The sequence below is a fragment of the Hippopotamus amphibius genome, chromosome 8 (assembly GCF_030028045.1).
Source record: "Hippopotamus amphibius kiboko isolate mHipAmp2 chromosome 8, mHipAmp2.hap2, whole genome shotgun sequence".
Classification (NCBI taxonomy): Eukaryota; Metazoa; Chordata; class Mammalia; order Artiodactyla; family Hippopotamidae; genus Hippopotamus; species Hippopotamus amphibius.
In genome coordinates, this window is record NC_080193.1 from 61,474,290 (window position 1) to 61,501,942 (window position 27,653).

Genomic DNA, 27,653 nt, shown 5'->3' on the forward strand with positions numbered 1-27,653 from the left:
AAATTGTGACTGCATTGTTAGCTATAACTTCGGGTAAAAACCTCTCTGCTGCAGTATTCCCAACTATTAAATGAAGGAATTGGACTAGAAGATTTCTAAAGTTTCTATTTCTTAGATACTCTTCCAGTTTTGGAAAGTTCTAGTTTTATTTTTTCATAAAAATATCAACTGCCTAAAACTGAAGACAAAGCAAATTTGTCCACAATAGAAATGTGGCTGACATTTCTCTCTGATTTTTCCATTTCAATTAATAGTCCAATAATCTTAAAAGCTATGATTTTTTTTCAGTTCATTCTCTCCCGTGTCTTCTATTTTCAACAGAATTCATCTCTTAATCCTGGATATTCTACTTTCCCATTGTCTCTTGCTATGTCCTTTCAACCCATTCTCACAGCCTGAGACAGAAGCTCCCTCTTCAATTAGTGGAAAATAATTATAACTAGTACTTTCAGATTTGGTATTACAAAAATGGGTTTTGGTATTATAACATGAAATGTGGTAGCTTTGAATAGACCCTTCTTCTCTCTACAGAATCACTTGGTCTGCTCAGGACATCAGCTGATGCTTAACAGAGCAGATGTACACTGGGTTGGACTGAGATAGGTGGTCCCAAAAGATAAATCAGTTCTCTATATGTACATGAATTTAGAGTTGCCAGCCATATCCATGAACTTAGACTTAGCTGATGGGAACAGGAAGCACTGGACTGGAGACTGAATTTCAAAGAAGGAAGGTATTTCTACGGGTACACAAAAACATATCATATAGGAAAGAAGACGTGGCAAAATGGTATTTCTTTTGGGGTCCACTAAGATGTACACAGGAATTTTAGTGTGTGGCCAAGGAGAATATTAAGGAAAGAACTTCTACCACTCTCATTTTGTGGTGCCTAAGTAACAGCACCAACATTTTTCAGTTTAGAGCAATAGGCAAAACTGAAAGAGAGGTAAGTATTTGTGCAACTAATGAGTTTACCTTTAATTAAAGAAAATTATAACTAGATTTCCTATATTAAATTCTCACTATTGTTTGCTAAATTTTTTACAGTTCCATCTTTAATAGTAATGATACACAAAATTGGAATCATCCAAAACAAAAAGTGAGTTATTTAATTAAGATCTAGTTTCATAGAAACACTTATTAATAAAAATAAATTTGTAGGTAACACTGAGCCAAATATAGTAAGAACAAAAACAACCGAACTTAAGGAAAGCTTATAATTTCTAATCACTCACAGAAGCACCTCTGTAGGTAGCAGGTAAGAATACAAACCTTATTAGATGTGAGAAAGGTCTGTGATTCACCTCATATTAGGTCAAAAGTATAGAAGACACACAGCACACATGACAAGACTATATGCATAAAATATTACTTGGATATAATATATTTAGCAATATTTCTAAGTAGAATTTTGGTACTCAGTCCAGCATGGTAAAGATAAGTCAGTACTAGAGCAAGCAACATTGGCTTAAAAAAAATGGAAGTTGACAAGCAAACATCATCTGATGTTGCTAAAATTATTGAAGCAATACTGGACTACAATTGGGGGCACAGTTCTGGCTCCACAGAAAATTAAAGAAATTACATATAGGTTAATGAAAGCACTAAAGATATGGTGAGGACACACAAATTAAAGCCAATAACAACAACTACCATTTATTTAAGGCTCATTATGCCTCGAGCATTTCACAAGCACCTTACATGCAGTACCTCATTTAACTCTCACAGCAACCCAATGAGACTGCTGGTACCTCCCCTCCTTTACAGATGAGAGAAAATAAATGACGTGGGAGAGGTCAAACAACTTTCTCAGCATCAACCAACTGGTTAGCAGAAGAGGTGGTACTAGGACATAGCTCTGACATCAAAGTTAATTTTCTTAGGCACTATGCCATGCATCACCATATAGAACTTGAATTTAGGATTCCCTGTCCAATGGGACTGAAAGTGATTTAGTTATTGAACTCTGAGAAAACAAAGGGAAAACCAAGTCAATAAACTCCTGCTGATCCGGAAATGAAAGAGATCTGGAGAGCTGATGTTTACAAATTCTGCACCTGATTTTCATAAGACAGTAACAAATGACAAGAAAAAACAGATATCTTGGACTTATTTGGAAAAAAAAAAAAAAAAACAACTTGACCTGTATCAAGTATGTCAAAGGAAAGAGCAAAACTTCTAGAAAAGCAGGTCAATGTAACAAATCACACAAGGTTCTAAATGATGACACAGAGGTAAGAGAGGATACTTCCTGCTGGTCAACTCCATCTAAATGACCTGCCGACATCTCCAATGCAACATTTAACACTCTGAATTCAGCATCTCTAGATAAATCTATTTCTCAATTCCAACAGAACGGATATCCTCCCAGTCACTTTGCTCAATACTTCAAGATCAACCCTGATCACTCCTCTATCAAGTAAGTTGCCCCACCAACTTGCCAAGTCTACAACCAGTGTAATTATGTGTATTTCTTCCTTTTCATCTGTAAGCCACTTCTCTAATTCATCTTCAATAACCTATTCTAGTAGTTTTTAACTTGTTTCTCTGCTTCCTATTTCCTACCCCATTGATATTCATTTGTCAATACCAAACTCCCCATTTTATAACCTAGCCATGGCTCCCAAATCATTATAGGCTAAATCCAAATTCCTTGGCCTTAATGCCCACTTCTAGTCTTACCACCTCTTCACCCAATTAAGACAAAGGTAGTTATTCTCTTCTAGGTGCAACGATCATTCACTGCCACAAATGTGGTTGCAGCTACTCTCTCTCTTCATAACGTGCCCTCGTACTCACACTCACTCTATCTTACCCCCTTTCCCTCACAGCAAGAAATAACATGGCATTAATGGAAGCAGCATATTGGAGCTGGACAGTTTGGGTAGCTATACGATTTCAGGCAAGCTTAATCTTCTGAACTTCACTTTTCTCACTTGCAAAATGAGCATAATAGCTTGTGGGGGATTGGTAAAGATTAGAAATAATATACATAAAGCATATGCTCAGAAAAGGCACTTGATAAATGATGCTGTTATTATTATGACCAAAGCTTAGTCAGTCTTCAATGTCTGGCTCAAATGCCATAAAAAGCACTGTTTTTTTCTACCTTATACTTGGAGTCACCTGACTATGTCTATCATTTCTCCAAAGCTCTTACAATTAAATTAAGGACCTTGTCTTATATATCCTGATATCCCAGAACACCTTATATTTACCATACAAGCTTTTTTTTTTTTTTATAAATTTATTTATTTTATTGGCTGTGTTGGGTCTTTTTTGCTGTGCACGGGCTTTCTTTTTGGTTGTGGTGAGTGGGGGCTACTCTTCGTTATGGTGTGCAGGCTCCTCATTGCTATGGCTTCTCTTGTTGAAGAGCACGGGCTCTAGGTGCATGGGCTTCAGTAGTTGCAGCACATGGGCTCAACAGTTGTGGCTCATGGGCTCTAAAGCGCAGGCTCAATAGTTGTGGCGCACGGGCTTAGTTGCTCCGTGGCATGTGGGATCTTCCTGGAGCAGGGATGGAACCCGTGTCTCCTGCATTGGCAGGCAGATTCTCAACCACTGTGCCACCTAGGAAGCCCAAGCTTTTTTTTTTTAATTATTAGAAGCAATAATTTATTGATCTCTAGAGAATATGCCCTTTCAATACCCAGATACTTGTTTCTGACATTTAGGATTACAGTTTCTAGAATTAAGTTACTACAAAGGATGTAGTAATAAACAGAATATTGCTTGGTGATTGTGGAATTAAAGCAAAGGGAGTTGCATTAGTAGGGATGATATCTTAATGATGCCATGGTAAATTCTGGTGAATTTCCTCTGCTCTTCAAGCGGGTGTACTTCTGTCGTGACTCATCTTCTAGATTCAGCATCGCTTTTCCTTTTCTTCTGATTCCAGTCTTGTGTTTCCATGTATTCTACATTTCATGCAGATTGTATTCCTTCTGTTAACACATTCTTTTGTTAAGCCATCTCTGTCTTTTCTAGTCAATTACATTTTCCCATAGCTAAGTGCCCAGTAAGATTGTTTGGACTTGGGGGCTCTAAGTGTGTCTCTCTCAACCGCCCAGTTTTAGATCATACTGCAAGGTGAGGTTTGTTCACAGATGACCAATCTCATGGTAATAATCTGCCGTTTTTCGAGCCTGTAATATACTACCAGGCTCATTAACCCTTTTAGTTTGCAGACTGTGTATTATTATTCCCATTTCAGAGGTAAGAAAATAGCAAGCTTTTAATAAATGATGGGTGAACAACAGCATGAATAAAATCTCGATGAATTAAACTACTGTTAAGTATATTCTATTGCATCTAAGTACTTTGAAGCACATTTTTAAAGAATGTGCTACAAAATAAAGTTTTTTTATCTGAAATTTCTTAGGGAATAAGCCATTCTGGGTGAGAGATTATTCTGGTAGCTTACTGTTGAATGGCACATTCCAAATTGTTTACTTTTTAATGGAAAGTTTTCTGAAACACCTCCAACATTCTTTAAAAGAACACTGAACTAAAATGACTTCTGTACCCACTCACCGTTCCACACACCAGCACCACAAGGAATGCATATGTTTTGTAGGTTTCAGGTAGATGTGGACAGCAGCTCATGTGACCTTCCCTCTTGCGTACTCACACGGCTGAAGTATTGCCTTTGGCTGCTGTCATGTGCATTGACAAGATATAAGACAGTCCCTACCTTTATTGAATTAGTAGTAAACTTTAGATTCTCAGGTATTCTATAAAATTACTAGGGTTTTCAGAATTTTGTCTCCCCTTACTTTTAAGCTTGGAATCATACTGAATGGGAAAGCCTGTCAAAAATTTTGTCAACAGAAAACCACAATGGTGATGATTAGAATAGCTAACAAAACCACCAACATTTACGTAACACTTATTAGGCTGTAGGCACCGAACTCAGTCAGCATTTGGTAGCAATTATTTCAATCCTTACAATAATCCTAAGACGCAGGTACTATTTCAATTTCCATTTTACAGATGGTAACACTGAAGCTCTGGGAGGTTAAGTAATTTATTCCAGGCTGAACAGTGGTAATAAATGGTAATAAGCCAAACTAGAATCCCAGGACACCATACTGCTGACTCTGATCTTTTATTCAGCACTATCCAGAATGGAATGATTTGAATAAGTGGTTTTTAGGAAGATAACCAAAGCTTGATCCTTTAAACATCAAAGTCATTTACTTGGAATCTTTCTAAACAATAATGCATTGCATATAGCCCTCCTGCAATAAACAGAGTATATAACATAACTCGTTCTTGCCTTGATGGCTTTATACTAATGATCGCTCATTACGCTATGGGAAGCTTGGTGATGCCCTTTGAGCTTGATGAGGGAAAGAGAGCCTAAGTAGAACTTTTACTGAATTCCCCTCAAATGTGGTTTGAGTTTGTCGCATGACATTCATCCCCATTTTGCAGCAGCCCTGCTCCATGATTCCCTTTGGGTTGTAGATGCAATCCCTGAGAATATTCTTGGATTTTTAGTTACTTCTCTACCCTGTGATCTGTGACCTTTGCTTCTGACCTCCCAAATCTCTTAGGACAGGACAAGGACCTAAAAAAATGTGCATCAAATCTTTGAGGTAAAATCAAGTCAAATGTTCTCTATACTTGAGGAGAACAGCAGTAAATCATCCTATAACAAAAAGATAGGCTTTTGTTGTTGCTGCTGAATTCAGAATGCTTTTTTTAAGCTCTTTATTGGAGTATAATTGGTTTACACTGTTGTGCCAGTTTCTGCTATACAACAAAGTGAATCAGCTGTATTTATACATACATCCCCATATCCCTTCCCTCTTGTAACTCCTTCCCACCCTCCCTATCCCAGCCCTCTAAGTCATCCACTGTGCTTTTTTTGGTGAGGTTACTGTTATTACCTAAGTTGATGAGAGGAGAAATCTGTTACGATTAGGCATTAACATGGATAATAATTTCATTAAAAAGTACATTTTGAAAAAGCAAAGGTTTGTTCTATGTAACTTCAGACCAACAGAGGGATGGTATATATATATGCTGAAACCAAACTCTCTTCTCTTAAGGCGAGTAAGAGGAAGATGGTTACAATACAATGAAGCATGAAAGATTTGCATTAGATATAAAGGATACTTCTTGACAGTGAGTGGTGTTAAGCATTGGAGCGACTTATCAAAAGTTTTTTTAGTACACTGATTCTATAAAAAATTTTTTTAAATGACATTCAAAAGAAACACATTTGTGCATTCATTTTGGAGAGCCAAAATAATTGTTAGCAAATATAGATATGTCTAAATTTATAAAAGCAAAACTTTTCTTCTTCTACTTCATATCTAGATTAATATTCAAGAAGACAGTACCCACTTCATTATTTCATAGAGCAACAGCAGTAGTTGTACTAGTACATCTAACACTAATATTTTCTCTAAATAGCTGAGAAATATGACCACATGTGGTAAGAAGATTAAGGTGTTTTCTGGCAAACCCCCCCCCCCCCGCCCCCCGCAAAAGCAGAACCCCTGACTACAGAAAACAGAAAGTTTTCAGTGGGGAGACATGGGGCTGCCTTCTGTCCTATCAATCCACAAATTCTCAAATTACAGATCTGCTGTTGTTTTCTGACACATCTGCTTTGCAATGTAAAATAGTGTTTTCTTTAATAAGAATTCTTCAAAAAGCCCTTAGGCTCCTCGACTTTGTTTGCACAGCCTGAGAGTTTTCATTTAAAGTTTTCACACTGTTTTTAAAATTTTCCATTTTTTTGTTTCTAAAATAGGCAAAGTCCATAAACCTCTGTTTGGCTTCACATTTTAGCTACACAGAAAAAGGTGGAGAGAAATGTGCAGAGAAATTCTTAAAGTTTCAATAAATGAGACTACTCCAAATGATCTACATTGTTTTCCTCCCTCCTTTGCTGTAAAAAATGTAGGAAGGAGGCAAGCAGAGATGCTTTTCATATAACCCTTCTTCCCAGGAAGTAAAAATCTATGAAATGAGGAAACTTACAGGTAAAATCTTGTTTACTCTATGGTAACTCTGACAATCCAATATTTTGGAAAATAGGAATATGCAGATAATAAAATGATCACAGAAACATACAAAATTTTTTCCTAATAATCACAGTGAGGTTGACTGAATTGGACCTGAAACCCAGATAAGCACATATTTCTCAACCCAGAGTACATATGCTTCAATTAGCTCGAAGTCCAAACTTCAACCCCTAAGGATACAGTATCCATTCATTCCCTCATGAAAAAATAAATGAATGATTTTTTAAGGTCGCCACAGGAAACACATATGTTTGATCTTTTTACATTAATTATGTGAAACCATAATAAAAAAATTAAACTCATTTTTCACAATATAATGGGACAGAGAAGGCAGGCAAATGACAAATATATACAAGTATCAGGCCTTGATAGCCTGAGTATTTATCTCTCTTCACCTTTAATCTAACTGAATGCTATTTGAAGCAGATGATATCCACTTTGAAGCTCCCTAATGGAATTCCTTAGGAAGACATGATCTTTTTCAAGGATAAGGGATGCTACTTTGTAATTCTCTGTATTTCTACAATCCATTCTTATGTGGGGCAATTTGTTGGGGATGGGGATAATCTAGTTACATAAAAATCACAGATATGCCCTCAGTACCACATCCTACAGAGGAGACAGGTGGAAGAAATCTAATGCTGTGCAGATGTAGTCAACTCCATCCTTAACATCTAATACAATGGATCGGGGCTGTCCTGTAAGACAGATGTCATACTATAAGCTAACTTGTAAGGGAAGAGAGTCTGCGTAAATGACAAGATACCTAGAAATTGAAAAAAAAAAAATAGTCTTCTTATACATGAATAATGGTGTGAGCCTATGGCTGTTTCTTTTACATATTCTTTCTATTCTGCTTCTTCAGGCAAATTTTCAATCTGACTCTGAGAATTCTTTCTTAAAATTCTTCACTCTTCCTCAAGTCAAGAAAAGCATGATCTCTTTTTCATAAGGAGTAAATTGGACTTGGGTTTGGGTTCTATTCTGAGCTCACTGGATAGAAAGTGACAGGGCCAGGATTCACACTAGGGCTTTTGGCTCCACAGACAGTTCTCCATTAGGACACTCTCTCTCTCTCTCTCTATATATATATATATGTATATATATATAGTTTTTTAATTGTTCATTCCTTTCCAGGTGTCCTCTTTTTCAAACTTCAATCTTTTGAAAGTCTGCTTTCTAAGACGTTGAGTCCTTTCTTTCATAACACTACCATGACATGTTCCCTTTCATTCAACATTTCCATCAGTTCTCTTTTATGAATCATTTGTTCTTCACTAGTCAAAGTCAAGTACCAGGGTGTAAAAAGCTCTCTTTTCAGGGCAGGCAGTATAGAAAGACTTTTAAGAGGTTGGGTTCTAAAATAGGGTAAAAAATGTGTTTGATTTCTACCTATACCTTTACTATCTGTATGAGTGTAGGCAAAAAGTTACTTACATTTGTATGGCTGGGTTTCTTCAACAAGAAATGGAAAATATCTTTTAGAATTGTTGAAAGAATAAAATGCTAAAATATGTATAATATGCTTAGCATAATGCTGGGCTAAAATAAGACTCAGGAAGGTTAGCTGTTATGGTTAGCTCTACCTTCTAAAGATGACACTGTAAGATCGAGACTTGTGCAAAGGTCTGGATATATAAAATTCCCTAGTTCTACTAGTCTTTGCCTTTATGACAGTTACATGTTCTAGAGTAGTAAAATATTGGCTTCCTCTAGCCAACATCTATCTAGCTCAGTAAGCTGCAGAACTGTGCCTTTTTTTCCTCTCCATCACACACAATCAGCACCATAGAGTTCCACATGAAATTTGCCTTATTGAAATGCACAGTAAAAATTCCTTAACTTTCAATCTAATCTATATCCTTTAACACAGAATAGTCTTCCTCTGCAGTACATTCCAGTCATGAGTCTTATCCCACTAAGTCTTGAGATCACATTTATTTTTCAGTATGCTACAAGCTGAATGTCTGTATTTCTTCAGAAGTCATATGTTGATACTAATAAGAAAAAAAATATCAAATTGTACACTTTAAATACATGCAGTTTATTGTATGTCAATTATACCTCAATAAAAGTTCTTAAAAAAAAACTCTATTCCAATAAAAATTTTTAAAAAAACAGTATGTTGAAATCCTGACTCCCAATATAATGCTTTTAAGAGATGGCGGGGGAGGGCCTTTGGGAGGTGATTAGGTCATGAGGGTGGAGCCCTTATGAATAGGATTAGTGCCCTTATGAAAGACACCCCAGAGAGTTCTCTTGCCCTTTGTACCATATGAGGACACAATCAGAAGACAGCCATCTATGAAACAGGAAGCAGGCCTTCACCAGACTTCAAATCTGCCAGAGCCTTGACCTTGGACTTCCCAGTCTCCAGAACTGTGAGAAATAAATTTCTGTTGCTTATTAGACACCCAATGTATGGTATTTTGTTATAGCAGACCAAAAGGATTAAGACATGGTATTAATATTACAAAATCTGTTTTGTTGACTACCGATCATCCGGCAGGCTTGGATGTCTTCAGTTCTGAAGGAGCCAATATATACACCCTAGCAGTACAAGGAGATTTGGTACATGAAAAGGCTCCAGTCAGAAAGATCCAAAAAGGTATCTTACTGAAATGTTCCCTGGTCACCTAAGCTTACAGACATTACAACTGCATGAAAGGGTTTAGATGTTTATTATCTTCCTTTAGGTGAACATGGCTCATGTACATCCCAGAGTAAGGCATGACATTTAGCTTCATTTGCTGTCATTTATAATTTCTGCCAAAAGTGGGTTATGAATTTCCCTATATTCTTAAAGAGAATTTACTGGCCACCATTTAATCTCTCTTAATAAATCACAGTCATCCGTTTGATGTACAAGTTGTACAATCATGGAGAAATGTCTGCAGGGGTTCATCAATGTGCAGAGTTGCCTGCCCTGCCCTAGAATGGCTCCAGGCTGCTATGCTTTTTCACTTCTCATATATTTTTTTAAAATATTTTATCTCTCTCCTCCCTTGTTGTCAAGCTGTCAGTCAGCTGTCACTTTTTACCGCTGTCAGTGAGCCTGCCTTTATCGCACCCCCAATTTGATGCTGCTAATCTGCTGTCAGCTGAAAAATCAGATAATCAAGACCTCTGAAATTGCATTTACAATAAGTGGTGGGCTGCGCACTGGATGGAGATTCTGAGATAGGAGTTCTGGTTTCTGCTCTGTCTATATTTAGCTGTGTGATAACCAGAAGACACTTAACTTCTCTGGGCCTTGGTGTCTTCATCTTTAAAATAAGGAGCAGAGACTCTGTGTACTGGGTGTGTGTATGTGTGTGGGAGAGGGAGATGGAGACAGAGAGACATAAAGAAAAAGAGATCTCATCTGCACTTGAAGCCTGTTTCTCTGGCTACCAGCAAAACATATGAAACTTTTTTGTGAGTTAACAGAGTGCAGGGTGGGGTAGCACTGACTCTTTCATTGTCAAATTCAAGGATAATTTTAGTCATCGCTTTATTTACCCTCAATCCTCTGATTTCACTACCGATCACCTCCTTAAAACTCTCTTCCCTTTATTCCACAGGATAATTCTCTCATTGATGACCTCCTGACTCTTATCTTTTCTTCTCACTTCAATCCTGGGCTCTTCCTCCACTAACCCTTTAAGTGTCAAGAGTGCGAAAGGCCAATCCAAAGCTAAAGATCAGGGTCCTAATGAGAAACTGGCAACACGCCTGAGAAGCAGCACCTGTGTCCTAGAAGCCAACTGAAGACTGTGTCACAGTGTGTCCAATGCTGCTGATGTGTGATGCAAGATGAGAACTAAGAACTGACCACACAGGATTTAGAGGCATGGAAGTCGTCAGTGACCTTGACAAAAACAGTTTCAATGGAGTAGCTTTAAGAGAGAACTGTGGGAATGAAATTGGAAACAAGTGTAAACAACTCTTTGAAGAGGTTTTGCTACTAAGAGAAAGAAAGAAATGAAGCAGAATCAGAATAAGAAGTGGAATCAAGAGAGAATATTTTTAAGATGTAAAACAAATAGCATTTTTTATATGCTAATAGGAACCATCCAGAAAAGAGGAAAACAGATGATGCAGATCAGAGGGAAAAAAATGCTAGAAAAGTAATTTTTAGGTATGCAAGAAGGATGGGCTGCAGCAAAGAAGTGGAGACAGGGTCTTAGACAGAAATAAGGTCAGTCCATCCATAATTACAGGTGTGAAGATAAAAAATATGCACCCAGAAGCACATAATCAGGTAGATGTGATGGTGGCAGCATATAGAAATTCAGGTCTGATTGCTTCTATTTTTTTTTTTCAGTCATGATCTGAGAAGGAAGACAGAAGATTTAGCATTAAAAGCGTACAAAGAAAGGGAAATGCATGATTAGTTGCCTAGAACAGGAGAAGTGTGGTACCTGACCCCATGCAGCTCAGAGGGTCCATCGGGGTTCGGGCGTGATGAATTTAGAGCAGGCTAAGACATATGATTCGAGGTTTTTCTCCTAACCAATTACGAAAGAAAAGGTGCAAAAGATGTGAGAGTACACACAAGAAAGGAAGTATGATGATAGAAGATGGGAGTTAAACTGGAGAAAGAAGGAGGGAAATTAGGACTAAAAAGGAGGGAAAGTAGGACAGGAGAAGAATGAAAGAAAGGAGATGGTTCCTTACCATCAATGGATGGTGGGTTCTGGTGAAGCCAAAAGGCTGCTTGAGTCAGGGTGATAAAAAGAATATATAAAGGATTTTTATATATTTTATATATGTCTTTATTTATATTAGGCTGTCCCTTTGGCAAAGTACTTTCACTACTTTCATGTGTTAAAGAGGGCAAAGGGGGAGATAGTCCTTTATATTCAGGTAGCAATAAATATGCTAGGTTATAAAACAATAGGGATGAAGGAGTTAATAAGATGAACTAAGCTTTATTAAGGTTCTGCTATGTTCCAGGCACTAGGCTGGGCATTTGACAGGCATTATTTCATTTAATCGCTACATCATGCCTATGAGGTGATAAAGTAAATATAATCATAACCATTAAAGAACCAAAGCTGAGGGTCATTACACTTGCACAGGTCACAGAGCTAGTAAGCGGTGGTCAAGACTCAAATATGTGCATGCCTAACCAAAGTATTTAAGAGCTTTCCCGTCTCAAAATGTTTTAATAAGTACAATGAAATATTTTCAACTGAATATTCTTTCTTGCTACTATTTTTCTGGTCTTTGAGAATGAGGCAGTGTAACAGTAAGGAAGGCAATAGGTAACAGCAAATACTGCAAGCTCAGTATTGAATTTCTGTGTGACAGACACGCTCTAACAATGATCAACTTTATAAATCCTCATATATTTTGCTGAAATGTAGCTTTTTCCCTTCCCTGATTAATAGCCCTTAGATTATATATTACTATAGCACAGTATATTAACAATTTAAGTATATGTTCTTTATTTTTAAATTAATTTCTGCTATGACCAAGTAATATTTATATAGAGAGAAAGACAGAAGCATTCAAAAGTTGTTTTATTTTTAATCACCTTAGTTATTTTGCCTTTGGAATTACTAAATATTTTTCAACATCTCAACAAAATAATACTTTTTTAAGACTGCAGGCATTAGAATGGTTGTCATTCATGCAAATAATCACTTACACTATATGAGTTTGGGTTGGATAAAGCAAATTACCATTTGAAAATAATTCAAATAACACTCTGGGCTAAGACTTTGCTTATGAATGTTATCTTGGCCACAATATTTCTTAACCTTCTTCCATTTAGCTAGATTTATTTATGGTAATACAGTCCAAATTAATAAACTATTCAATTGCCACAGGTGTATTAAACATAGGATGTTGTAGGACTATATCAGATGCAAATGAATTTTAAAACATATTATTTATTTGGAATTCTATAGCAGTAATAATTAAGATGTGCTATAACCACCTAGTCAGTTAAAGATGTACATTTTGACCATGTATTATTATATGAAAAACTTAAAAGCATGTCAAAAAATAAGGTTTATATTTTAAAAGTGTGTCAAAAAATAAGGTTCATATTTTAAAAATGTGATCTAAAGTATAAGCTGTGTTCTAGCTAATTACAGATCTAAAGTATAACAATCGTATCCTTCAGAAGTTGAAATTCTCTCATCACACATATGAAAACTGTATATTACAAATATACATTATGTACACATGTACATATGCATATATATTTACCTAAAAATCAGTTGTGATCTTAGTTTCAGTTACTTCTATAGTTTTCAAAACTGCAAATAAATCATTACATATTTTTGACACATGAACTATAGTGACAAGAAGATTAGATAGTAAACAGAAAACTGAATCAAAAGTCATAGAGTCTAAATTTTAATCCAGTCACTGACAATAATGAGCAGTCTGGGTGCAAGCCAGTCTGCTTCCCTGGGCTTCCATTTTCTGAACTCCGTAAAGAAAGGACTGGGTAAGGTGGTCGAACTTAACTTTTATGACTCATTAACCTGATTTGGTATTAGGTGGATTTTTCTTCAGTGCAATGCTAACTAGTAAGACACTCAAATCAGCATGAGGGGTGTGGAAGAGTGGGTGTCCCCACAGCAGAATCTGGGTGAACTTAGCAAGTCCAGAACATAGAGACTAAGGCTGACCTTCTGCATAGCATGTGTGGACATTAAATTGTTTCCTGCCTTCATGTCAAGCATGGAGAAGAAACAGCTGTCCCTGAACTCTTTAAGGACACAGTCAGTTACAAAACAGCAGCATCCCCAGCTAGTGTGAATCCCACCGAAGTAAACGTTCCAGTCACAAGGGAGAAATATTCCTGGTGGTAGTAAAAACAATTTTGCTAGGTTTAATCAAAAGTGAAAAGGAATTCTAGAATGTTCCCGTTGAGCCACATCATCCATTGCTAATTCAGGGTGGGCCCAGCGACAAGGGGAATAAAAAAATAACCTTAGGGACTGAAAAAAAGAAATGGTAATCAAGTGCATCTGCAACCCAATATAGAAGACCTAACTCGTTACTATGATAATATAAATAATTTAAAAAATGGAAGAAGGAAAAAAATAGAGAGAAAAAATAGCACGGGAAATGAAAGTAATCTAAGCAGTAAAATTTCACGTTGATTTACTTAGAAGTTACTATTATACATATAAACCAATGGGCATAAGCTGAACGCAAAGGTTGAGACATACGCTTGACAATGACTTCTGTAGCAAAACAACAAATAAAGAAACAAAACAGTAAGTGTTAAAAGCCAAAGCCCCTTGCTTTGGCAAACAAATAAATGCAAAAAAAGAAAGGAAGAACTCAATATCGGAATTAACCATTCAGTGATACGTTGGACGCATGATTATTTAAAATCTTTGTAAATCACAGCCTGGTGAAATAGAACTCGATTCTCTAATTAACCATGCTTATCCTGAAAAGTTAAAATTGGCAAGAATATCACCGACTTTTATACATTTGGGGAATAATTTATGACACAGTATTGAAAACGGGGTCAAACATACTGACCTGCTCACATCAGGAAACCTGATGGGAAAGTAAATAACTTGGCACTTGGGTCTGATGATGCTTTCCAGATCCTTGGGTCTGTGATCAGGAATCAGCTTCATGAATTTTCCAATGGAAGTGAGAAATGACTCCATATTAAAAATCGAGTTGAATACCACCACATCAGCCACCAGGCTACAAAGGGAAAGGATAAATGCATGTGGTGAGCCCACACTCAGTTACTTTCATAAGCCTAAGGCTTCTTTATTAATCAGAGTTTATACTGCACCCTGGGTTTGCAAAAAACTCTGCACTTCCCACCAGTATTTACCAAAATGACACTAATAGATAAGGTAGTTTCATTACCATTATATCAAGGGAAGTTAGATTGCTGGGATCAGAGAGGAATGAAGTGATTTAATGGAATTCTATGAGGCTTCAAACCAAAGTATATTTTTCCGCAATGCCAGGAACTTTCTATATTATCAACAAGTACAGTAGGACCATTTTCTTCATGGCCCAACTACACATGTTGGGTTTGATATACTTCATTTTATACCAAAATGCTAAGAACAGAACACTTGCCATACTTTTCACTGCCTTTAAGGAGAGGGATCCAGATAGAGCTACGCCATACTAGAGCATCCCTTCATAACATGTGGTTAAAGCCTATTTCTCATTTTAACCCTTGCTTCAAGCAACTGTTAGGTTTTTGGTTTTTTTTTTTAATAAATATTTTTTTAAACTTTTTTTAAAAGTTTATTTATTTATTTTATTGGCTGTGTTGGGTCTTTTTTGCTGTGTGCGGGCTTTCTTTTAGTTGCGGTGAGTGGGGACTACTCTTCATTGTGGGGCGTGGACTCCTCATTGCCATGGCTTCTCTTGTTGCAGAGCATGGGCTCTAGGCGCGTGGGTTTCAGTAGTTGCAGCACATGGGTTCAACAGTCATGGCTCATGGGGTCTAAAGCGCAGGCTCAATAGTTGTGGCGCACGGGCTTTGTTGCTGCGCAGCATGTGGGATCTTCCTGGAGCAGGGATCAAACCCATGTCCCCTGCATTGGCAGGTGGATTCTTACCCACTGTGCCACCTAGAAAGCCCAACTATTAGGTTGTTTAAAGTTCTGAGACTATAAGGAAGGCTTATATGGGAACTCAACAAATAACTTATTTTACTATTACATTAGATTTGGGGTAGTCAGAGAAATAGAACAAACGGGTGAAAATGGATCCAGAAATCCATAGGTCCTGCTGATTATATAATATGTTATAAAGGCCACAACACCATGGAGCTTCAGAATTAAACAAAATAAATATAATGTTGGATGTTGCTTTTGATGCGAAGGCTGTGATTCTCTCCTTAGTATTTTCTTATTAAAAATAATCTAAAATACACAGTTAGAAGGAAATGTAGAAACGAAGTTTATGTGTCATAAATATGTTAGTAATTTCCAAATTTGCCTGTAACATTTTCTTGGAAACCAATAAACACAAATGATAACCATGCGTGAACTTGATAAACAGGAATATGTACTACGTTCCCTTTTTGAGTCAAAAAAACATTTTAATAAGTCATTGTTTTGCTTTTTAAAATAGCTCTCTTTGCTTTAAGCAATGATTCAGTGTCTCAATGTCACTGGATCTCAATAAAATGTATATGAATGCTTTAATAAGAAGGTATACAAGATCAAATAGAAAAAGCAGTTAGTTTCATTTCACCCTGAGAAGGACATCAAGAAAACTGAAAAGAAGACACATAAGCCCACAAGACTGCAAAACATAAATGAATAAACAGAGCTTACGGAGCAGGAATACCACAGCAAATCCTCAGTTTAGTTTAATTCACATTTACTGAGACAGTCAAAGGTCCTATTATCAATACATAGCGGAATGAAAAACCAACAAAAGGAATGTTGACCTGTCACCCCTATTTGCCCCCACCCCTGCAAAATTGTTTTTCCATACAACTATTAATTTTTAGTTGCAACCTGGTGCAAATTTGGGTTTAGTGGTGATTACAACATGGATAATACAAGAGAATGTCACAGAAGTGCTGACACTACACCAAGCAATAAGGAAGCCAATATAATAATATACCAAAAGTTGAAGGATGTTTTACAGCTAGTCTGTTTTCACCATATGTCACATATTGTAATAGCGACCCACAGGTCATAATATATAGTTACAACATGTGTTCATCAGTCAGAGGGTTAGTGAAACCTCTATTTAAGGTGAGTGCTTATGTCAGTCATCTCTGAAGTCCTTAACTGCCACATGGTCAAGAAAGAAATCTGACAGTGCCAACAAAAGCAGAAGTCAGCAAGAAAACTAAAGAAACATTTGAGGAAGCTGGAGTCATACTTTTCAAAGAGAATCTTAACTGGATTGCTTTCTGACACTCTCATTTTTCCTTTGGACGACTGCAAATCATTTTTTTTCTCATTAAGAGTCCCACCAATGATCAAGTCCACTTCTTTCTCTCCAAGCCCGTCTACCAGTTTACCCTCTTGAGAAAAGCAATGCTGAAAAATCATGTATAAGCTTTTATAGTCTCATTCTCTTTGAGCAAAAACAATCTTTTCTGCAACAGAGAGATGAGGGGCAGTGAGCTAAAAATTTTTTTAGCTATCTGCCTTCAAACGGTATGCACCCAACTACTTATATTCTTAAAAACACAGTCTATGCCTAATTAAAGATCCAAGATAGTTTACAGAAATATCCTTTTTTAGGCATTTCCTCTCTGATATGAGTGGGTGTAACTTCCATTAACTTTAAAGCCATCCATAAAGGGAAAAATAGACAATTTTTTTCCCCAGTTATTTCTCAGGGGTAATAAACACATACTATCTGAGGAAAAGAATGATGCTAATTCAAGAAACCAAAAGAATATTACAAATGTTTTCATATTGATAAAGCACAAGATGATTTTATTTCTGTTTTTAAAACATATTTTCCCTCTCTGTTTCAATATAAAATAAAGTATTTTAATTTTATTATGAAATTTTAAAATGGTTGCTTTTTTTATGAGACATTTGACGTGAAGCAGCTCCTCTCTATTTTGATAGCACTGCTACTTCACAATTGAAGCAGCTTGTAAAAATGATTGCAGGAAAACATTTACAAAATGCTCAAAACACAGAAGCATTACTATCTAGCTGTTTTTCTATGTCAATGAAACTATGGAATATAGTTGCAAAAAGAGCTCGGAGTCTGTTTAAACACATCATCAATCCCAGTTGCTTATAACTATTAAAAAAGGTGAGTAAACTGAACCCAATCACTGCCAAACTGACTTCATTTGAGTGCTGCAGTTATGTGGATGGGATCCAATAGCAAAGCTGTTTCAGAGTTGTTATTAACTTCTTTCATTAACTAAGCTTCAGGAGATACACTTTGTTGAAGTAACAGTAGAGAAGGACCATCACCTTTGAAATGTCATGGTATTTTAAGGCTATGCAGTTTCAGAAGACTCAATGAGGGGAAAAAAAAAAAAAACCCCAAAACCTCCTAAAGATTCATTTTCTATAGTTTTCTCTTACAAACAACAAGAAAAAAAAAAAAGGACAAAAACCCCTTGCTCCATTATGCTTTAATTTTTGTTTTCTCCCCTGCAAATTTCTATTTTGATTTTAGCCGGATACATTTAAAGTAGCTGGTAAAGAAAAGTTGACTAACTGCCTTTTTCTAAAGGTATGTCTCACACAATAGATCATGGATCAGGGGCTAAAGAAGGTCCCTGTCATCCCTTTGATTCTATTTTGAATGTTATTTTGAATTCTATTTTTCTAACTGTAGAAAATACAGTTAGATAATTAGTTTAACATATAATTAGATTGTTACACATACGTATTTTATAAAAGGATTAGCTGTCCTCTTATATGTATATATTGTAGAGGCACAAGTAATTCCTACCATGGAAGGTATGTTTAAACATTTGCTTCTAATTTAAGGTATTTTTAAAATAAGTTTTGGGGGGGGGATGAATTGGGAGATTGGGATACCAAATTGTACGCTCTAAATATATGCAGTTTATTGTATGTTAACTGTATCTCAATAAAAGTTCTTAAAAAATAATAAATAAATAAATAAATAAATAAGTGTACAGGAGGTCTCCAGATTTAAAAGCTAACTATGAGGAAAAAGATGGCGAAGAACTAAACATAATGATACAATCTATACCTACCATGAGAGAATTTGGTTGTATCCATATTGGAAATCCCTCTCCTGACATTTCTTGACAGGATATACCAATTGGTTCTCATGGAAGTACAGAATCTTTTTCAATTTCCCAAGGTCAGGCCGAAGGGCAGCCAGTTCAGTCAGGTTAAGCACTGAGCTTGTGAAGAGGCTCCTAGGAAACAAGGAAATTAGGGTTACCATCCTGAGCGTACTTGAAGTGGGCATCCTTTGCCTTCTTTCCTCTTTCCTCATCCTACCCCAAGGAAAACATATCCCCCATAGGGACACATCAAGAGTTAAGCCTTAATACCATGTAGCAGCATTCTACATTTTGATCTCTTAAAAAGCAGCTGCTAAGAACTATAAAAGCCCTGAATCTCATTGGTCTTCTCAGCTCAGTTACTGAGAGAGGCAAAAAAAAAAAAAAAAAAAAAAGCAAGGAAAAAAAAAAGCTGGAAGGATTTTATTGAAAAAGGCAAGAAAAGCTGTATCTGAAGGACAAATGGAACAAAGATAAGACTGACTGGGGAATACTTTGCTTGCCAGTTTCATTACACTTTACTTCTTTATGCAACCAACTACTGAAATTCGATATACGAGCAAGAATGGCACATGTTCGTGTTATGACATAAACCCTTTTGATTTATGCAATAGGCTTATCTAGCGAGGGCTTTTTCTCTTGGCATGTTTTCTCACTGACCCCCTTTTAAATATTCTGCAATATTTGTGTGTATGTGTTTTTTTTTAATATTTTCTTCTCGGTTACTGGACTGCTAATGGCACCAGATGTACACTCTGTAATGTCCTTTACATAAAACATAAATTTAAAAAATGAAGAAAGCCCAGTTCCTTGTCTTTGGGGGAAAAAAGGAAACTGAAAGTCTACCTATCCAGGTTTATAAATGATATAGTGCCTATTTACTCATTCATTCCACAAACATTTGTTATAAATGCCTACTATGTACCAGGGTCAAGCCAGGAAGAATAGAAAAGATGAACAGGACAGCCTACAGAATGAATGCTGCTTATAATAGTAACATGAACAAAGTATTAGAGGAACAAACAGACAACTGTCTGGGACAACCTGGAAATATTTCACTAATGAGGTGGCTAACACGTGTGGACACAAAAGAGGGACAAATTACAGTCCCTGAGCAGCTGAGGACATTTAGATGGCACAATTTTGATAGAATGCCACCTTTATAACATAATATAGCATCATTTGACCCTTACAGCTTTAATTCCCATTCTAAAAAAATGAGGTTCAAGAAGGTTAAGAGTTTTTCCTAGAATCACACTGGTAGAAAGTGGCAAAGCAGAGACTCCTGGTCTTCTAAGCCTGAAGTACTGTTCATTACACCACAGATATGAATTTGTTGTGGACCACTTACATTGCAAACGCTTTTTACTGTACTTAATAAATACCAAATAGCATCCTTGTTATTACCATGATTACAACTACTATAAATTCTCCCTTGCTGACAAGCCAAATGGCTAACTTCAGGTGTTTATATGATCTGCAGCACTATCCTTTCACATAAGAAGAACGATTACATAATAAGTGCATATATCATAAAGAGGAATTCAAGTGTCTTCTTCATGGGCTAAAAAAGGCACATAAGACCAAAAAGCAGCGACCTCTCTAAACTCACATTGCTGTATTAATGTTATGGTTTATTGCTTCAAAGTAAAAAATCTTATCACGGAGATACATTTTTTAATTGTCTATTTGTACTCAACTAAAGCAAATAGAAAATTTATGTTCAGAAAATGTCCTCTATTTTGTCCAAAAATATTTCCTCCACCATCACTACCAAGTAGAAGCTTTTCTAAAATTTAGATTGAAAATTCTGAAATATGAAGATCTTTGCGTATCTACAAATCTGGTCTTTAGTAGAGAGAAAAATAAAATTTAATCTCAATCAATCAATATTTTCCTTAAAAAAAAAAAACGGATGGTGACTTGTGGATCAAGTTATTGAGTAATACTCCCCCCTCCCTCTATCCCCACTCCCCACCCCCAACATACACACTACTACAAACAATGTACTCATTGTTAATCATTAAGACCTGAGCAAACTCTATGTTTTTCACACACAAGGAAGAAAAATTCATTAACTGCAGCTTTCATCTATTTATTAATTATAAAACATGGTACCCTTATAATGGAGAATTTTGGTAGACATCAACTTTCCCAAGCGATCAAACTTAATATGAACAATAATGGGTCAATGGGATATCACATATTTCCCAATGTGATACACTGAGAAAGGCAGAGATCACCAATAAAAATGCTTGATCTGAATTTGGTCACGAGGAAACAGCCAGACAAATATTCTGCAAAATAAATGGGCTGGACCTCCAAAAATGTCAACGTCATAAAAGAAAAAAAAATGTAGAATAAAGGGAAATAAAGACCCCCCAAACAAAATGCAATGTGTGATCCTTGATGGGATACTGAATGGGGAAAAAAACAGCTATAAAAGATATAAGGACAATAGAGAAACTCTGAATATGGGCTGAATATAAAATTGTACACTTTTATCAGTCTTGAAGTGTGGTGATTTTACTACAATTATGTAGGAGAATATCCTCATTCTTAGGAGACATGTTGAATTATTTACATGTGACGTGTCATGATGTCTGCAACTAATTCTTAAATGGTTTGGTCAAAAGGCCACTAATAACAAATATTCAAATATTCACAGAAATAAATGTGCAAAATGTTAACATTTGATTAATCTAAATAAACGATATATTGTAACCCACTGATTTGGTCTTGCAAACTTTTAAGTTATGCATTTATAAAACTACAAATTTGGGAGGATATGCATTAAATGGCAGTAAGGAGAAGGGAAAAATATGCTACATTCCATAAACAATAAACCCATCATATATGTATTTCTAGTCATAATCCAATTGTTCATTTCCTCTATGAGAACTATCCTCAGCAAATGTTTATCTAAAGCAAGCCCTTCACTCTCCTCCTACCATACACCGCCTCTCCTCACCCTACCTACCAGCTGATCCACAGTCAAGGAATCCAAATCTAAAATTGAGCTTTCCAAATCAAAGCTCTCAAATGAAAGAATGCAATACATTCAGAAGTAAAACGGCAATGATTTTGATAACATTAGCCATTTGGGACTGCCCACACCAACACTTCCCCTTCAGTTTGTTCAGTCACTAACAGGAAACTCTTTTTATTTTTATAACTCATCTTGAAATAGCCCTCACTACTTCTAAATTGTGGGAATCATCTCCAACATTAGTAAAACATTTCTCTTTGCTTTTTTGCTTGTAAAATGGAAGTTGAACTGGACAATAAGCAACTCCTCAAATATTCAGTTCGACACGGAAAAAGAAGTGAAGACACCCACAAAAGAAATGCAGGTAAAATTCATAGGCAATTTTTACTTTGTCCTCGTCCATCAATTTTAAAAAAGTGTATAATAACACAATGAATGACATCACTCAATCAGCAGCGAATCCCTAGGCTCCCAATGTTCATCTTGCCTCAGGTATTATTTAAGCAATAAATCCTAACAAGGTGAGCTTTATCATCCCACACTGTGTCTCTGGCAGGAAAGGGCACAAGGTGATAGCAAAAACCACGGAGGAACAACATAATTCCTGACAGCTGCTGCTTGAGCACAAGTTAAATTGAACAGTTTATCTCAGCATGAAGATGTTATAAGGTTTTATGTTTAATATTTTTAAATTAACATAAAACCCAGAGAAAGCAGTTGGGCAATCTTTCACAAACATGACATACTACAATCACTGTATAAGCTGGATTAGTACTTATTACCATGCTACTACAGAATTAAGCTGTTTTTAGACCACCAAAGAGCTTTAAATTGCAACTTTTGTCTCTGTAAGAGAAACCTATATTTAAAATGTCTGCTAAATTCAAATTAACGGCTACATCATTAGCTTACCATCTCACCAAAAGTATAAGTAAGCTGCTATTATAATCGTCTAACCAAAACGGCTCTGTGTTGCAAGCTCGTGAATGCCGTTCTAGGTATTTGGGGTTGTATCCATACACAAGTATTTTCAGTGCACATTATACCTACAATCTGAGTCATGTTTGCTTAAGGAATCCAAAATTATTCAACACAACAAAATTCAAGATTTTATTTTTCTCTGATTCAGTTTGAATACACTAGTTGTTTGCTTTTTATCCTATTTTCTTAATATGTCAGATGAGATGTTAAAATATACATAAGCACTATAGGAGTGTGACTACTCTAATCAAAATGCATACTTTTATACCTCAAATGGTATGAAGGGGCAGTGAAATGAGAAACAAAGGACAGGCATTCAATATTCCAATCACCTTGCCATATGCAACCTAGGAGAAAATCCTTCATGGACTAGTTCTCTCGCTATTGCCCCATGAAGTCTTTTCAATAGCCCCCACCTTCTGAAACCATTTATCACATAAGGGGATACAGAACACAATTTAACACAGATATCAACTGGGGTTCTTATTTATATTTAAATAATTCCTTGCAGGGCTTCAGCAAGCCTTTGACAGACGAGTAAATGCCATCTTCTAGCTGTGTCACTTTGCTCAATAGCTAAACTCCTCATCTAGATTCACGTTGCCCAACCTCACTATCAAAGTCTTTCTTCATTCTTTTGTTGCCTATCTTGAGTTCCTGTTCCCTGATATCTACTCCCAGGATTCTAGATCTTCTACTTTCTGCAATATAATATTTTCTGCAATGATGAAAATGTTCTATATCTGTACTGTCCAATATAGCAATGACTAGCTACATATGACTGTCAAGCACTTGCAATGTAGCTAGTGTAACTGAGGAACTAAATTTTAAATTTAATTTAAGTTTAATTTAAATAGCCATAAAGTAATGCGAAAGCACAACTCTAGGTGGAGCAGCTTCCATTAGACCAACACTCCACCCATCCCACCTAATGCAATTCCTCACTGAATGGATTCCTTCTGCAGACCATTGTACTACATTGTACTACACTGTACTACTTGTGATAATCTAATTTCTAAGTTCCTTCTGACTTGCTGAATCTCACCTACTAGGGTCTCCAATTCTAGAATGCCAGAATGCTATTATTTTTCCCTTCTGATAATTAGAAAATACATGTTCATTACAGAAAATGTTTTAAGTACAAAAAATATAAATTACTATCATGCACAACCACCCCAAAAGAGATGGCCACTATTTGCATTCTGGTGCCTCTTTAGTCAGTATACATTAAGCATCTATTGTTTGTGAGGTACTAGGCCAAACGATGCACCTAAAATGGAAAACAAAGTACCTAAGGCAAGAAGAAAACTGGCAGGTTGCAGAACTGAACAAGGACAAAGGAAGCTGGAGCAATCTGTTCAACGAGTTGCCAGAGAAGATGCTGAGAACGTCTATGGGTCTTTGCGAGACATGAAAGTAATTTTGAATTTTATGGTAAGAGCAATGGGAAGAGAATGAAGGATTTTAAGAAGGGAAATGACAAAATAATAAATGCATATTGGGTGAATTTACCTTTATTCTTTCACTTTGTAATATGTATAAATTATTGCAATTTTATTTCTTTGCTTTTAATAGTTTACATTTTACTATGCTAAAAATTATTTCTAAAACATATTTTAACAGATTTCATGATGTGATGTGTCATAATTTCATCGACCAGAACATGATTTTTAGATTCACATATCCATAAAGTTTAAAATTTTTCTTGAATAATCTCTTGTATTTCTATTACATCTGTTTATGTATTTCATGAGCTGTTTTATTACTTTTTGATGTCAGAGAACTTTACTCTGACTGCTGTATGGAAAACAGACTGTAAGGAATCATTTTGGAAGAAGGGAGAACAGTAAGGAAGAGAAAAGAAATGACGGTGGCTTGGACTCAGATGATAGCGTTGATGGTGCTGAGAAGCGGTCTGACTGGGTTTGCTGATGGCCTGGATGTGAGAAGTGAAAAAGAGGAGCGCTAGGCTTTCCTCCAATGTCTCACTTCCAAAGTGTGCTGAGAGTGTGTCAATGTAACAGGAGCTCAAAGATACCTACGTGCATACATGCAAATTATTCCCAAACATTTCAAAAGACTTTGGCTTAAATATATTTTTTAAATTTATAAAAACCTGTGTGGAAAGATAACTGAGTTCTAATATTCATTAAGTATTGATATACAAAATTCATTTTAACTATGCTTTAGTTGTCAGCTACTTCATCTTAATTAGAACATTTCTATTGCACATTTAAATGCTATGGATTCTCAAAAACCTTGAAGAATGTGCATAACCAAATGTTTCCATTTGTTAAAACAATTAAAAATACAAGATGGAAGTCATATTTAAAGGAGAAAGAAATGGAATCACTTCATTTCCTCAGTTCTGGGGGGGGGGGGGGAGGGCTCTAATTTACAGGTTAATAGAATGTCCAGTTTCCCAAAAGCTGTCCCATGATGTAGCATCAATTAATGTCAGTTTTGGGTTTTTTTCCACCATGTAATGTTCCTTTCCTGTGCTTATCATGATGGCTAAGAGAGCACAATGTAAAGAACACTTGTCCAGAAGGCAGGGAATTGAAGTCTGTAGGCAGCACCTGCCACTGAGCAGTACCTCCAACTGGTTTCTTAACATCTATCCACTCCACAGTCATCAGCACACGGACCTGCCTTAGGGATGCTTCAGAAGACAAATTACATAATACCTGTAGCACTCTCCTAGCTACTGGTGCCACTTAAATTCAGGTATCTCTTAAATTATTCTGGCAACCTCTCAAGTGTTTTAATTCTTGGTATCTGACATAGTATCTAATCTATAAAAGACACTTGGTAACTATATTTGCAACAAGAAAGGAATTACCAGGAAGTGAGGATGAGCTTAGTATTGGAAAAAAGTGATAATAAACTGAAATTTTTACTAAGTACACAAACTTTTTTATGTATTTGGGGATTAGCATCCGTTAAGAGTATTCTTGTAAGACATACGGTTATATGAGCCACTCAGACCATTTACAGATATATCTGTTTTAGACCATCTATCAATAAGTCAACAAAACAAAATATTGTCATCTCTTGACTTGAGAAGCTAAGAAATGTATCAACTCTGTTCCAAAAGAGCTGACAATATAACTGGCAAAACAAGCCACAAGTAGAGAAAACATTAAATAACAATAAAAAAGATAAGAAACAGCTCTGTCTTGCACAAGAAATGTCACCAAAAAGTGCAACACTGATTGTGAATGAAGGCAGAGGCACTAAGCCCTATTGCGTCAGAGGAAGAAGAGAAAACCAAGGGCAGTAGAAAACCAGCAAGTCTCAAATTTATTGAGGGGAAGCCTGGGTCCTGAAGTTTTGGGTCTAGAAGGATCAGTGCTATTTAAATGAGTCACAAAGGAAGGGCAGTTGGCTAAAGCTTTAGGTTTGAATAAAAGGAAGTAATCAGGTAAAACTGAAAAGGTGGTCTTCCATCAGACCTAGAGGTACCTGAATGCAGGACTAGAAGTTCATACTTTACCTGTTAGCCATATGGGGAATCACTGTACATTTATTATTATACTGGGAAGGCTTTATTTCTTCCTACTATCCTTAATTAACTGAGTTATGAATGCTCAATGGCTAAGAAAAGTGGTAGTAAAATGAGAGGATAAGGAATCAAATAAAGTACCACCATCAGTAATGCTCTCAAAATAAGGGAGGTTGTTTTACATGTAACTGAATACAGAGAAAACTGACTCATTTAAAACCACGGCCCTGGGCCTTCCCTGGTAGCACAGTGGTTAAGAATCCGCCTGTCAATGCAGGGGACATGGCTTCGATTCCTGGTCCGGGAAGATCCCACATGCCGTGGAGCAACTAAGCCCGTGTGCCACAACTACTGAGCCTGTGCCCTAGAGCCCACGAGCCACAACTCTTGAGCCCATGCTCTGCAACTATTGAAGCCTGCACACCTGGAGCCCGTGCTCTGTAACAAGAGAAGCCACCGCAATGAGAAGCCTGCGCACTGAGATGAAGAGTAGCCCCGGCTCTCTGCAATTAGAGAAAGCTCGCATGCAGCAACAAAGACCCAGCGCAGCCAATAAATAAAAGGAAAAAAATAAAACAAAAAAAAAAACAGCTCAACAGCAAAAACAAAACAAAACAACAACAACAACAAAAATCATAAAAAGGGGCAGAAGATCTTAGACATTTCTCCAAAGAAGACATACAGATGGCCAGTAGGCATATGAAAAGATGCTCAACATCAGTAATTATTAGAGAAATGCAAATCAAAACCACAATGATGTACCACCCCATACCAGTCAGAATGGCCATCATGAAAAATAAATAAATAAATAAATAAATAAAACCACAGATCTCCATCATCACTTTTTGATAATGAGATCCTAAGTGTCTGTCATATTCTAACGTGATAATATTCTAAAGGAAGACAGGGAACCATGTATTATGCATGGTTTTTAAAGTATATCTTCTCATTTAATCATCATTCTAAAAGATGTGTCCTATCGTCCCCATTTTACCAATTAAGAAATTAAAGTACAAGAGGTTTGGTGAAGTTCTAAGACAATGGCAGTTACTAAGAGGCAGAGATGAGTTTCAAATCCAGGTTGATTTGGACCCAAAGCCTCTGCTTTTTGAGTTATTCCACACTGATCCTGAATCGTCTAAGATTAGAATGTGACAATGTTTCCTGTTAACTGTACTTTTTATTATTGTCTATGTTTGAGAAATAAAGGACTATAAATGGTACAAAGAAGAACTGTACTCACCTGAACAGCTTTATTTCATCCCTTCATTCATCACATATTTACTGAGTGATTACACTGTTACACAAATTGTGAAAAGGTGATGGCCATCAGCAAAGGATCTCCTGAAGAAATGCAACCTAGGCCACACCCTAAATAACAGGAAGGAGTCAGCTGACTGAAATAACAAGGAGGTGATTGGGGCGGGGAAGGGGGGTATAGAG

At 36.4% G+C, this 27,653-nt stretch overlaps 1 protein-coding gene across 21 annotated transcripts in view; it reads right to left on the minus strand.

Annotated features, from left to right (window-relative positions):
* GTDC1 (glycosyltransferase like domain containing 1) overlaps positions 1-27,653 on the minus strand; it is a 375,875-nt gene that overhangs the window by 193,081 nt on the left and 155,141 nt on the right. For all 21 annotated transcript variants that reach the window (XM_057744701.1, XM_057744700.1, XM_057744680.1 and 18 more), the window contains 2 exons: positions 18,700-18,867; positions 14,541-14,714 (listed from right to left, as the gene is read on the minus strand). In XM_057744701.1, the coding sequence (XP_057600684.1) occupies positions 14,541-14,714; positions 18,700-18,867 (342 nt within the window). The remainder of the gene's footprint in view (positions 1-14,540; positions 14,715-18,699; positions 18,868-27,653) is intronic.